Genomic DNA, 15,092 nt, shown 5'->3' on the forward strand with positions numbered 1-15,092 from the left:
CTTGATCTGAGCAGTATTAAAATAATGAAGAGCGTTCCTTCAGGTAGAATGATAGGCACATGCCATATACTGGTTACTCACCTACGGCTTGCCAGACTGACACTGTGTGCTCGCTAATAAAATAGTTGTTATTGAGAAAAATAAACAATTCGTCTGTCGCACAACACAATGGTCAGTGTATTGTCAACAGCGGAGGATAATGCGCGCGACAGGAATGCAGAAGCTAGCCATGTGTGCCTTGTGAGTTGGAGTTCGAAAAATATTGTCATGAAAGTAGATCCGCCTTTGTCAGCAGTACATTTCAACAAATGTAATATATCTAATCATGATACTCTTTTAGGATATCCCTACTTTGTTAAGAATACCGACAATTTTCTTCATTTGTGTAGCCTGTTGTATAATTAGTTTATTAATGCTGATAATGTGCATGCAACAATTGAAAAGCTTTTTCTCATCACGACGAACCAATTAAAACATTATTTGTGACTGCTTTTCGACTGTTTCTAGCTTGCAGTGGGAATATGATATTCACATGCATGTAGCACAGTATGTCGTATTACGTTATTACATCCATATCCAAGTAATTGCCATTCAGATCTTGAATGCTTTTTATCAGGAGCACAAAGAGGTCACACCTGTGGAGATTATCCCTTTCCAAATTTTTGTGACAGATCGTACAGATACGCCAGCACACTAGGCAGCGAGAATGTAACCTTGTTTTACGTTCCTGCCTTGCTTCTTAATCACATGATTTTATAACATTCCTTGCTTCCTTATTCTCTACTCTCTGTCCCTTTTTGCGAACTGAAAACATTGCGGAGGCATATGACAGAATTCCAGCGGCCAATGGCTGACCAGCTAATGAAGTATGCATTTTTCTTGACAGAAGAAAAACAAAACAAAGCAAAACTATACAGATATAAATAACAGAAAAGTATAATGTAATAACGAAGAAAGCTGGAGCGTTTAAATGGCGACAAACGAAACACTACCCAAAGGCAATAAAATCTAGTACATAGTAAGGCAAAATTTATCGTATGGGCAATGCTACCACTGCTCCTATGCGCGGTTCCGATGTGAGCATATGGCCGGGCTACTTTTCCGCTCCCCGCCTCAAATTTCCCACTGTGCTAGCGAGGCACGCGCGACGCGCGGCGCGAGAAACTGTGCCTCAACCACAACGCCGCGCGACCTGGCGCAGGCGCGTGTCGCGCCCCAGTCGCGTCGCGTCGCAATTTGCGCTGTCCCATTTAAACCTGTGAAGTTACAAAAACGCGTGCTGCTCTGCGTCGCGCCACACGCGCTATACGCGTCTCAATTTGCGCCTAGCCGAATCAGTACATCGCCTGCAGCGTCTCTCCTGGGCGCGTAACGATATCGGTTGCGACCTAGACGAGTGGAAAACGGTGGCCTGATCATATGAGTCCCTGTTTCAGTTGATAAGAGCTAGTGGTAGGGTTCCAGCGTGGCGTAAGGATATCCCTCCCTCTTCTGGCACCCCTCCACCGCGAAAAGCCGCCCGAATCGCCCTGATAGCAGGTGAAACAAACGTGGCACTTGACACAGCACAATCTTCCCGCAGCGAATCTGTTGCCTCCTCCTCCGCCAGCTGGTTGAAGGAGCCACCCACAGACTGAAATACAAGGGGCATTAAATAAGTAAACCAACACATTTTTTCTGAAAACAAGTTGGTTTTTTTTCAGGATTCCAATACAGCATATTATTCCCCATTCTTTTGGGTACGTAATCTCAGTTGACTAACACGATTTTAAGTCTTCTTACTGGAAGGGCTGCTGTGCTTGCATGGTACCACTCTATGGTCGACGTTGGAACCAACATATTGCCGCGTGAGTAGCCTCCACATCAACCACGTACGGCTTCCCGCGGAATGCATCAAAAAATGGCTCTGAGCACTATGGGACTCAACTGCTGAGGTCATTAGTCCCCTAGAACTTAGAACTAGTTAAACCTAACTAACCTAAGGACATCACAAACATCCATGCCCGAGGTAGGATTCGAACCTGCGACCGTAGCGGTCTTGCGGTTCCAGACTGCAGCGCCTTTAACCGCAGGGCCACTTCGGCCGGCCGGAATGCATCGTTCATTGGATTAAACATATGGACGCTGGAAGGTATGAGATCCGGGCTGTAGCGTAGATGAGTGAGGTTTTATGGGCTCCACCAGAGAGTGCAGAGTTGTTTGAAGCCTCGTGCTGTCATGGAGAAGAGGAAGTTCGTTTGCACTCTTGTGGCGTCGTTTCTTCAGTTTTCCGAGCGGTAGCACAGTACACTTCCGAGTTGATAGTTGCGTCATGAGGGAGGACATGAAACAAAATAACCCCTTCAGAATACCAAAGACCATCGCCATGAGATTACCGGCTGGGAGTGTAGCTTTGAACTTTTTGTTCCGAGGAGAGGTGGTGTAGCGTCGGTCCATGGAGTGCAGTATTGTTTCCGGTTTGAAGCGATGAATCCATGTTTCACCGGCTGCGACGATGTTTGACAAAACATTATCACGAACAGTCTCGTAACTTGAGAACTTTTGACATTGCAGCGCGTCAGCAATCATGAAGAAGTTAATGATTATAAATAATCCGCCTCGATTGCAAATATAAACCGGACGTTGTCCTTGGTTTCGGCGCGGATAACCACACCTTCTTCGGAACACACTAAAACTACAAACTGCCTAAAGAGGCATGGTCCAACATTAGTACAGAACTCCCAAAAGGGTAAAAGACTAGCATAAAATGTAAAATAAACCGTAGTGTGTACCATGTCAATAGCTGTACTTATCTCAAACATCAGAAGCGTGCTTCCTCACTCCATCCAACGTTCGGTGGGTCGCGGGCTCTCTGGTAGACTGAGGTGGCGCCGGCAGCTAGGCTGTAAGAATGTCGGAAAGGAACGCGCATGGGCAAACTGAGAAATCGTCTTCTTTCATGTGATTGGCATAGAATGTGTTACGGAAGCGATCCGATGACCGTTATTCATCCCCCATATTTTCAGCATGGCTCTAGCTGGTGTTATTCTGTCTGTCCTGCGTGCATGCGTTTTGACCATCCGTGGAATCTGCTATCCCATATATATAGTTTCAGCCTTTCCACGTTCTATAGTTCTATAAAATCGTTCTCGAGCTAGAACATTATACGAGGGCTATCCACAAAGTACGTTACGTTTTGGAATTAAAAATAAATAACGTATTGGAATTTTTTTTATTATATACAGATGAAAGCCACACTTAAATACTACTTTTCTACATAGTTGCCATTTAAATTAAGGCACTTATCGTAGCGATGGACGAGCTTGGAAATTCCTTCGTAAAATTCGGCCGCTGCGCCTTCAACCACGTGGTTAATCAGTAACCCGGTAGAAATACGATTTTTGTGGATTTCCTGGAAAGAGGCACTGCAATAAACTCTCAAAGGTACTGCCAAACTCTGCACAACCTCAGAAGAGCAATACAAAACAAGGGCAGGGGAAAGTTGGGCTCAAAGATGTTGCTGATTCACGACAACGCCCGGGCCCACACGGCAAATTCCACTCGTGAAGTTCTCGAATCTTTTAAGTGGGAGTTGTTTCCTCATCCGCCGTACAGTCCCGACCTGGCGCCGAGCGACTTCCACTTATTCCCAGCAATGAAGAAGTGGTTGGCTATGCAGCGTTTTGATGACGATGCACAGCTTCAAGAAGAGGTAACCACGTGGTTGAAGGCGCAGGCGGCCGAATTTTACGACGAAGGAATTTCCAAGTTCGTCCATCGCTACGATAAGTGCCTTAATTTAATTGGCAACTATGTAGAAAAGTAGTATTTAAGTGTGGCTTTCATCTGTATATAATAAAAAAAAATTTCCAATACTTTATTTATTTTTAATTCCCAAACGTAATGTACTTTGTGGATAGCCCTCGTGCATACACACGCATTAACCTCCTGCGCCTTTGACCCGGTCATCGGATCACTTTCGTAACACATTCTATGCCAATCACATGAAAGAAGACGATTTCTCAATTTGCCCATGCGCGTTCCTTTCCGACATTCTTACAGCCTAGCTGCCGGCGCCACCTCAGTCTACCAGAGAGCCCGCGACCCACCGAACGTTGGATGGAGTGAGGAAGCACGCTTCTGACGTTTGAGTTAAGTACAGCTATTGACGTGGTAAACACCTACCGTTTATTTTACATTTTATGCTAGTCTTTTGCCCTTTTGGGAGTTCTGTATTAATGTTGGACGATGCCTCTTTAGGCAGTTCGTAATTTTAGTGTGTTCCGAAGAAGGCGTGGTTATCCGCGACGAAACCTAGGTCAGTCTCGTAACTCACAAGCAATTCCGCATAGATGGTCCTTCGTTGTTGTTTACGGTCTTCTGTTAGGCAACGAGAAATCCAGTGGGCACATACCTTTGAACTCCCCAATTGATGGACTAAGGTGTCAGCACTGCCAACAGTGACCTCCAGCTGTGCAGCGGGGTGTTTGATTACGATCTGTCGATCACGTCTAACGACAGTGTCCATCCGTTCCAACATTGCAGGGTCACAGCTGTGTGCGACAGACCGGCACGCAGGAGACTGGGCAGGTTTGTGCGACCTTCTCGTGCGATAATGACAGACGCTTCGCCCAACGACTCACTGTGCTTTCGTTCGCTGTCAGATATTCGTACACATCCTGCAAACGCCTATGAATATTTTCGACGCTCTAGTTCTCCACGAAAAGAAACACAACGACAGCTTTCTACTTGGAACTTGCCTCCGTTGCAAACGCCATTTTAGATGGCGCCTCCAACTTTTAGAACTTCATGAAACTGCAGGGACTGGAGTTGGACTATTCCGCAACAAATCTCTCATTTTTTCAACCGAAATTACACGAAAAAATGTGTTTCGCTACTTACTGAATGCCCCTCATACAATAAACAATACAGTTCGCAACACTGTGACAAGGTCGCACATGTCACAACAAAACTTGTTGTCATAAGTTGTGGAATGTCCATCATGCATTCCCTTGTCACAGAAACATCCTTAATTAATATGAACATCGTGGTCATAAAGCGAATAGATTCAACAGGTCCCTTAAAGTGTGGCAGGAGCTTTCTCAGCTTCATCTCCACTACTCAAGAGTACCAAAACTCCTGACATCCACCTGGTCCCCCATTCTAACGAATTTGGGTGCTGCGAGCCAATAGTTCATGGTCCACCAGTATATTTTCTCGGGACCTACAACACATCTTAGGTAACATCTTACTAAGCTAATAAATCCTCGACTGATCACATGTTAGCCAATGAGGAATCAGTTCTAAATGCAAATATTAAAGCTGCCGGTTTCTGTTTCAGTGTTTCGTGCCCGCCTGCTTTAAATACATTCATTAAATACCCCAAATTGTGTGGTCAAAATGATGATAAGCAACAAGACAGTCTTCAAATCAAGGTTCAGTCTCTCTGTGAGCGATAGGTTTGGGTAACACGGCGTGGTAGTAGAATGCCTGATTCCTAATACACAAACAAACTCCTCGAAGACTCTGAAGACACGCGGCAAGGACCAGATACCAGAAACCCTCCTCAACTGGCGTACGTCACACTGTGCGATCCCTAGTCTATTAAGAAACAACCAGCAGAACCTTGAAAAGGCATCCATGCCTACGACAGCATAAATGTTCTTCTGAATCTTTGGAGGTACAAAGGGGCTGTGACCACCACACACGAACTATCAGCTGGTTTAATGTTTTCCATGATATGTAATAAGGAAATGTGTTTCTACCTTGATCAAGTACATGTTTCAGAGAAGTTTTTTCATCTTCAGTTGAACAGTACACAAATTTTTCTGCATTACGATGTTTATCTGTTTTTTGTGATTATAGTATTTACACTACTATAAGTATTGACAGAAATATTAATATGAAGAATACATATATATCTTATTATTACATACTGGTGTCCACAAGTCTGTGTGGTATTTGTAGCACAGCAGCAATTATTGCATTCCAGTATGTCTTCTCCAATTAATAAATGTTTAACAATTTTTTGAAACGTAATTTATCACTTTTTGCGCCTAATATGATTTTATAGGTTTCTTTCCTTTCTATGCACTGCTGTCACTATATTATCTTGCTTTGCAAACAAAAATTCGCTATTTTATCTTTGACTAGCGTTTTTTGAAAGTTACAGTACTATTTTTCAAAAAATCTGTTGAAATGTTTGCTGATTGTGTTTAGGCTTTACGTAATGTTTATTAGAGAGGGGGAGCGGACTATGTACGTAAATGTGTGAGCTTACTTTCTGTAGATCTCGCGTTTTCGTGCTTCTAAGGAGGGTTTAAGGTGTTGAAGGTAAATATGCACATTTATATATATAGTTTGCTCCCCCTCCCCGATCAACATTTCGTAAAGCCTAATCACAATCAGCAGAAATTTCAATACATTTTTCGAAAAATAGTACCGTAATCCAAAAAACGCTAGTCACAGAGTAAAATAGCGAATCTTTCTTTACAAAGTAACGTCGTATAACGATAGCAGTGCATAGAGAGAAAAAAATCTATAAAATCATATTAGGCCTAAAAATGTGATACATTGCGTAACAAAATATATGTAATAATAAGGTACATATTTATTTTTCATTTCAATATTTCTGTCATGGAAATACTATAATCTCAAAAAACTGATAAATATCATAATGCATAAAATATTTGTATACTGTTCGATATATAATAAATAAAACTTATGTAAGATGGAGAAACTTCTCTGATACATGTATGTGTAGTAAAACAACAAAAAATGCTTTTGCTCAAGGCAGAACCACGTTTTTTATAATTTTTTTATTATTTATTATACATTTTAGTAAGCAAATGTGGACAAGGAAAGGGTTTCGACCGCAAAATGATTAGCTTTCCACAATACCAACCACTACCTCAACCTCTGTGGCTGGAAGACAAAATACGCATGCAGCTGTGTGAACCCAGTTATCACTGAAAAGGTTCGTTTTTTTACAGTTCACATCTGTAATATAGGCCAATCAATTTCTACATTGCCCTTGCAGGAACTATCCATTTACTTAACTGTTGGCGGGAAGTTGCTACAGTATCTCTGACAACTACGGCTCTCGCAGTCCTGCTTGCCAGTCTACCTCCAATATGAGGATACATCAGCTGCAAGGCTTCCACATCTCTCACGGCGAACACTTGCTCCTGTCCCATCGTTAATATCATACTACAGAAACACTTCCCTGTATTGGTAATTAAATCCATCGAAAATTTCTTTTTATTTAACATACCTACTAACAAATGGGGTATCACGGCGAATTGCGTTTGCCATGCACTACCCTACTGTTCTGACACCTCTATGTTATCCACTTGTTTAACTCCATGTGCTCACACTAAGTTTAAAACATCCAGCTACCCTGCAAGGAAGACGCTGCTAACAAATCTCTAAATATGACTTTTATCCTTGCCATTTCCTTGGGTAACTCATTCAACACAGTCCTAATTGCCCCATCAGTTACTGCCAACAAATAATTAATTCTATGTGCTTAATGCATTGTCCTTGCTTGCCGCCTATGCACCAGATCTTGGGAAGGTGACTCAAGTTGGAGAAATTGTAACACTAAATCGATCTCCAAGATGGCCAACCAGTTACCATTTAATTGATTATTCATGTCCATCTGCTGTCACAAAGTCAATGGCTCTGGTTCGTCCATAACCTGCTGAAGCTTCCTTGATCGCTCTGCCACCGTATTCACAGGTGCACGCTCATAAATAGTTGTTTCATAAGACAGCTCCGTCTCGAACTGCCACACTAAAGCTGGCGCTTCCCCAGTGACCATATCTGCAACACCACACAGGGTTGCAAGACACAGTCTTTTGTGTACAATCCAATACTAGCAGCCTATGGGCACCATGTCCGCACAATACACAAGCATGCTCTTCTACCAGCTGTAGTGTAGGATTTGGTGGAGTCGGGTTTGGGCTGGTGGTTGCGTTTTATCAAGCCATAAATATCTCCCTTGACAATTAACAAAATAATAATCTGACAAACAGAATTTAAATATATGGCTTAGTTATAGTTTCTGAAGCAGGAGCATTAGAACAACACAATACATTAATTACAATTTTTTCAGCACAATAATAAAACAATTAACACTGACCTAGTAACACTAAAATTGGGGGCAACAACAAGAAAACTAACAGTTTACAAAATGACAATAGCTTGTAAGCAAGAATATTTAACTTGGCTTTCATATGTTTGCACTAAATTAAGTACTAGATCTACTAATCACTCACACTCCTGGACTTGAACTGTCATCCTCCCAAAAGTGAGTTCACTTTACTGACCACAATGCCACTTCCCTGGGTTTCATAGAAAAGAACAGTTTTGTATCATTTATTGCCCACATTATCGATCAGTTCGTGTCAGAAAACCGACAGACTCTGACTGCACCCACGTGGTCAGTAAAAAAAAGTCACCTACCAGAATCCCTTAACTGCGTACATTAAACTTTCCAGCATACTGAATAATCATCAAAACAATACGAGACACACATTTCCTTAATTTAAACAATAATAATCTAGATATTAAAGCAACACCATGCTTGAAGGGCCTCATGAACTGCAAGCAAAAACAATGAAAATTAGTCCAAGACTCAATAGTAAAACGATTTTAAATAGATATCCTACAAGATTGCACTTTCATGCAACATCTTGATGCATCCGCAGAAGACGTTACCAGCTTCTACAGAATTCTCACGCAATGCATATACCTTGGTGCAAGAAGAGCAGCCAGGCGTGTAAAGACTCTTCGGTTCTTCTTGTCAGTCCACTGTAACCGCACCCAAGCCTCCACTCCCTAACGGTCCACACTTCAGACAGAATGTGCCGCCACCATAACATGTGAGATATTGTCAACCTTGGCTCCAGGGCTATAATGAGTTCTCTGCCCAACGATTGTGTGTGCAAAATTGAGAACCACAGACCGACTACCAGGTACCAGCTTCTGAGGTCTTACCTATTTACAGCCATGTTTATCTCCGTAACTATGCAGTCTGCGTGTCTGGCGCATATGCGGAGGACTCGCTTTCAAATCCCAGTATTGCTAGCGATTTTCCTTGCTGGGAGGACAAGAACGGGGTGCGCTCAACCTTGTGATACCAACTGAGAAGTAACGGCCCCAAGATCTGGGAAGCTGACAACGGTCAGGACAGCACTGTGCCAATCCCACGTCCCTCCACGCCATTTGCATGACGATAACATGGCGGCCAGTCGGTGCTGAATGGCCCAACAGGCTAGTAGGCGGAGCTTTAGCTTTTTACTTATAATTACCAACACGGTAAATATTTAATACAATAAACAAAGTCTTGCAGTTTGAATTTGACCCAGTTTTTCCACCAATAGGACGTTACTTCTTTTATATGCGTGTACTGTGCAAAAGACTCGACCACATCCATCATTGTTTCCCTTAGCGATGGTGCACAATATTAAGTTAGAAAAGCTTTTGAAAAATGCGGCCATAGCAGAGGCGTTACACACACTTTGCGAACGTGGAAACTACTCACTGAGTTAACATCGTTTATGAACAGATAGAGGGAGCACCACATTATACTTTCCACGTCTTCAAATGTTTTGATAAGGATTCATTTAACAACAGACCTCCGAAGAGTGATATCTAAAGCAAGTCCTCCACGTTCGTTCTGTCTAGAACGGTCGATCAAAAAGTTTCTTTTCGAAGGCCGTACGGTCCAGAATCGGTATGCCAACAAGGTTAAATTGCTGTGACCATTAAGATAATCATTCCAACGACGCACAAGGTTGAAGATGTCCGTGTCCTGCCGCGTGAAGTAGCCTGATGTACGTCCTCGTCCCTTCAAGGCCTTTTTGAAGGAACTGGAGGCATCACAATCGCATGGGGAGAGATCAGAACTGTAGGGTGCGTGTTCGAGTGTCTCCCAGTTGTGTTGGCATAACGTCGTGTTACAAAATTACAATATTTGCAATATGGGGACGTGCGTTATCATCAAGCAGTGACACCTCTTTTCGCAATATTTCACACAGGTATTCCTCATTCTCCAATGGATGTCTATCGGTATTTATCCTTCGGCAGATAAGAAAAGAATAATAGACATCGGTCCGGTTTGGACACATTTACTAATAAAGTCACCGTATTGATATGATGGAATTAAATTTTCGTTCTGACACATGAGTCTTAACTTTATCTCCTACGCTGACAGAAGTTCAAGAAATGAATTAAAAGTTGTGCCACCACTAGGAGTGAAACCTGGGTCTCCTGCTTAGCTAGGTACATGTGCTAGATATTACCCTACTGTACAAGTATAGCTAACGCACCTGCACGGACTACACTAGTCCATTGCCCTCCCTAACACAAACTACAAATCACTTTGTCAACCCATTTTCCACTTCTTAAATCGTCAATCTTGCCGAGGCTCTCCGTTATTGGAATAGCACCCCCCCCCCCCCCTTTTCAATGGAGAAATCCTGCCTGTACCTGGGGTACGGCCAAGCTGGGTGTAATGGCTAGCACATCTGCCTACTAAGCAGAAGACACAGTTTCAAGTCCCATCGGTAGCATAAATTTTAATTCATTTCTTCAGCTTCTGTATTTATCGTCGTCGTAGTTCACGTATCAGCATTTATCGCACGCACATCATAAACACACGAATGTCACACTAATCCCTTGCCTACATTTCGTTGCTTATATCCCTGCATCGGAGTCGCGCTATGTTGCATATATCATGCAGTAACGTCCTGAAACGGAAACTATTTCATCGCCCCTTATACACTACTGGCCATTAAAATTGCTACATCACGAAGATGACGTGCTACAGACGCGAAATTTAACCGACAGGAAGAAGATACTGTGATATGCAAATGATTAGTTTTTCAGAGCATTCACACAAGGTTGGCGCCGGAGGCGACACCTACAACGTGCTTACATGAGGAAAGTTTCCGACCGGTTTCTCATACACAAACAGCAGTTGACCGGCGTTGCCTGGGTGAAACGTTGTTGTGATGCCTCTTGTGAGGAGGAGAAATGCGTACCACCACGTCTCCGACTTTGATAAACGTCGGATTGTAGCCTATGGCGATTCCGGTTTATCGTATCGCGACATTGCTGCTCGCGTTGGTCGAGATCCAATGACTGTTAGCTGAATGCCGGCGGGAGTGGCCGTGCAGTTCTAGGCGCTACAGTCTGGAGCCGGACGACCGCTACGGTCGCAGGTTCGAATCCTGCCTCGGGCATGGATGTGCGTGATGTCCTTAGTTAGGTTTAATTAGTTCTAAGTTCTAGGCGACTGCTGACCTCAGAAGTTAAGTCGCATAGTGCTCAGAGCCATTTTTTTGTTAGCTGAATGTGGAATAGGTGGGTTCAGGAGGGTAATACGGAACGCCGTGCTGGATCCCAACGGCCTCGTATCACTAGCAGTCGAGATGACAGGCATCTTATCCGCATGACTGTAACGGATCGTGCAGCCACATCTCGATCCCTGAGTCAACAGATGGGGACGTTTTCAAGACAACAACCATCTGCACGAACAGTTCGATGACGTTTGCAGCAGCATGGACTATAAGCTCGGAGACCATGGCTGCGGTTACCCATGTCGCTGCATCACAGACAGGGGCGCCTGCGATGGTGTACTCACGACGAACCTGGGTGCACGAATGGCAAAACGTCATTTTTTCGAATGAATCCAGGTTCTGTTTACAGCATCATTATGGTCGCATCTGTGTTTGACGACATCGTGGTGAACGCAAATTGGGAGCGTGTATTCGTCATCGACATACTGGCGTATCAGCCGGCGTGATAATATGGGGGTGCCATTTGTGTTACACGTCTCGGTCACCTCTTGTTCGCATTGACGGCACTTTGAGCAGTGAACGTTACATTTCAGATGTGTTACGACCCGTGGCTCTGCCCTTAATTCGATCCCTGCGAAACCCTACGTTTCAGCAGGATAATGCACGACCGCATGTTGCAGGTCCTGTACGGGCCTTTCTGGATGCAGAAAATGTTCGACTGCTGCGCTGGCCAGCACATTCTCCAGATTTCTCACCAATTGAAAACGTCTGGTCAATGGTGGCCGAGCAACTGGCTCGTCACAATACGCCAGTCACTACTCTTGATGAACTGTGGTGTCATGGGCAGCTGTACCTGTACACGCCATCCTAGCTCTGTTTCACTCAATGCCTCGGCGTATCAAGGCCGTTATTACGGCGAGAAGTGGTTGTGCTGGGTACTGCTTTCTCCGAATCTATGCACCCAAATTACGTGTAAATGTAATCACATGTCAGTTCTAAAAATATATTTCTCCAATGAATACCCGTTTATCATCTGTATTCTTCTTGGTGTAACAATTTTAATGACCAGTAGTGTATATCAGTTGACATAAGGTTTGTTATGATAAAGTTATGAGGTTGTACAAAATTTGACCTTACGCTGTCACTGTCTGTAGTCTGGAAAAGGTTCATCTTGTGTCTTACTGTATCTGAGCAGATGCGGCACGAAGGCATTTCTGGAGAAATTAAGTTCGACGCGAGAGGTCGCCGAATGGGCTTCGAGCTGGAGGTGCTGGAGCTGTCAGCAGCTGGCTTCAAGAGGGTCGGCACCTGGACGCCGGAGGAGGGCTTCCTGGGTACCAGGACGGAGACGCAGACGCTGGAGGAGACGCAGAATATCATCCAGGGCCGGCACCTCATCGTGTCCTCTAGACTGGTCAGTACTGGGGCACCGCCCGCACGTGTAGGAATACTGCCCTACTGTAACCTTAAGCAATATCTGCAGTCCTATGTTGCTCACAGTTCGCAAGAATTGTTTTCATAAAAAATCTGTAATTTGTATAATTATCCATGTGAAGCTATATCTAGGTTGTACAGACTGCACAAAAAAGCTACCCATATTGTTACAAGGTCTGGTACTGATCAAAACAAAATAAAACTAAAAAAGTTATTCACTTGCCATTCCTTTGCAACTCTGCCTGAGTGTCCATACAAGATCATGAAGCCTGTTAATAGCCTGAGATACAAGCCCAGACACTGGATATGAACAATTAATAGCGTGATCTGACATAAAATTGAGCATGCAAACGGCAACGATTGCACAAAGGGCAACGAAAGGGGAAGAGGAAAGGGGGGGAGGGGGTTCGAAAGTAGCACAATTGGGTTTTCAGTTACATCATTAACCGCTAACCTCGTATCACACAACCGCAGGTGACTTAAAATCTTGTCTTATAAGCTCGATTCGTCTGTTGCCTACACTACTCACTAGCCTGAAAATACATTGAGGCCACACAAGTCGTGGGATAGCTATAGGCATCTCGTATACAGACGGTGATAATATCGCGTATACAAGTTACAAAAGGTCAGTGCATTGGCGGAACCGTCATTTGTACTCAGGTGATTCATCTGAAAAGGTTTCAGACGAGATTATGACCGCGCGACGGGAATTAACAGGCTGCTTTCTACACGGAGTAGTAGTTGTAGCTAGACGTCATTTCGGAAATCGTTAGAGGATTCAATATTCCGAGATCCACAATGTCAAGAGTGTGCCGAGAATATCAAATTTCAGACATTATCTCTCACCACGGACCACGCAGAGGCCCATGCCCTTCAATTAAGGACCGAGGACAGCGGCGTTTCCGTAGAGCTGTCAGTGCTGAGAAACAAGGAAAACTGTGTGAAATAACCACAGAAATAAATGTGGTATGTATGACGAGCGTATCCGTTAGGACAGTGCTATGAAATTTGACGTTAATGGGCTATGGCAGCAGACTATTGTAACCTCCCCACAAAAAATAAATAATATGAATAATACTCACATTTAGTGTAACTCCCAACAGTAAAAGTTCCGAAACCTCCCAACAGTAAAAAATATAACCATAACATTAACATTTAGTGTAACCTCCCAACAGATACACTCCAAAACCTACCAACAGTAAAATTTCGTAACCTACCAATAATAAAATGTGACTAATCTCTCAATAAAAAATTGTCACTCACTTATAACCTTTGAATAATGACTGTGAATTTAAACTGGTGAATTTTGGACGTCAGCAGCGCTGCGTCATGGCCCTGAAAGATCATTCTGAATAAATTGAAAATTCTTACCTCAATAAGGTCGCCGGATAACGCATATACATCTGCTCCTATCAGAAATTATTCTGGCACAGCCGAGTGCAATGCTGGCCGATAGATTTGTCACGTAAAAAAGAAACAACTGATTTTTCTTTTCAATAATCGAGATGACCAAGGATTGGAGAAATTAGTGAAGTCTTTAAATTGAAATGAATGATTGTCAAAAGTTACCTTTTTATGAGAAAGATTATTACTAAGAGATTTTTTTTTAGACATTTACATGGGACTTAACAATACTACATATGCGCGAGGCTGCTTTTACCTTATACTACAACGCTCAGGCACCGCCATCGCTCCACCACGACCGGCCCAGCCAACACGATACACCAGACTGCTCGCTAGCAAATACTTACTGCTACTGCTACACGGTTCCTACTGCAGTCAACACTGCTCTTTGGTCTCAGATTCTCTTATAGCTTACATATCGCAGGCAGCGCGTGAGCAATCCATCGAAATTACATCTGCTCGAGTGCGCTAGCAACGAATTTCTTAATCATGGACCTCTTACACTGTCAACACCAATGCCTTTGCTAACAGCACGGCATCCCTTGCTGCGCGTCTCCTTGGCTCGTGACCATATTGGTTGTACCCTAGATGACTGGAAAACCGTGGCCTGCTCAAATGAGTTCCGATTTCAGTTGGTAAGAACTGATGGTAGGGCTCGACTGTGGCGCAGACCCAACGAAGCCGTGCACTGTTCAAGATGGCAGTAGCTCCATAAATGTGTGGACTGTGTTTACATAGTATGGTCCAACTGAATTGATCATTGACTGGAAATGGTAATGTTCGACAACCTGAAGACTATTTGCACCAAATCATGGATTTCATGTTCCCAAACAATGTTTTCATGTCACCAGGCCACAACTATTCTCAACTGATTTGAAAAATACTCTGGACATTTCGAACGAATGATGTGTCCACCTAGATCGCCCGACTTGAATTCCATAAAGAGTTTATGGGACATACTCGGAATGT

At 43.5% G+C, this 15,092-nt stretch overlaps 1 protein-coding gene across 1 annotated transcript in view; it reads left to right on the plus strand.

The window, feature by feature from the left end:
• The window catches only part of LOC126162132 (glutamate receptor ionotropic, kainate 2-like), a 267,360-nt gene that overhangs the window by 136,451 nt on the left and 115,817 nt on the right, over positions 1 to 15,092 (plus strand). Inside the window, exon 9 of the mRNA XM_049918426.1 lies at positions 12,481 to 12,699. Within this exon, the coding sequence (XP_049774383.1) occupies positions 12,481 to 12,699 (219 nt within the window). The remainder of the gene's footprint in view (positions 1 to 12,480; positions 12,700 to 15,092) is intronic.

The sequence above is a fragment of the Schistocerca cancellata genome, chromosome 2, assembly GCF_023864275.1.
Source record: "Schistocerca cancellata isolate TAMUIC-IGC-003103 chromosome 2, iqSchCanc2.1, whole genome shotgun sequence".
NCBI classification, from domain to species: domain Eukaryota; kingdom Metazoa; phylum Arthropoda; class Insecta; order Orthoptera; family Acrididae; genus Schistocerca; species Schistocerca cancellata.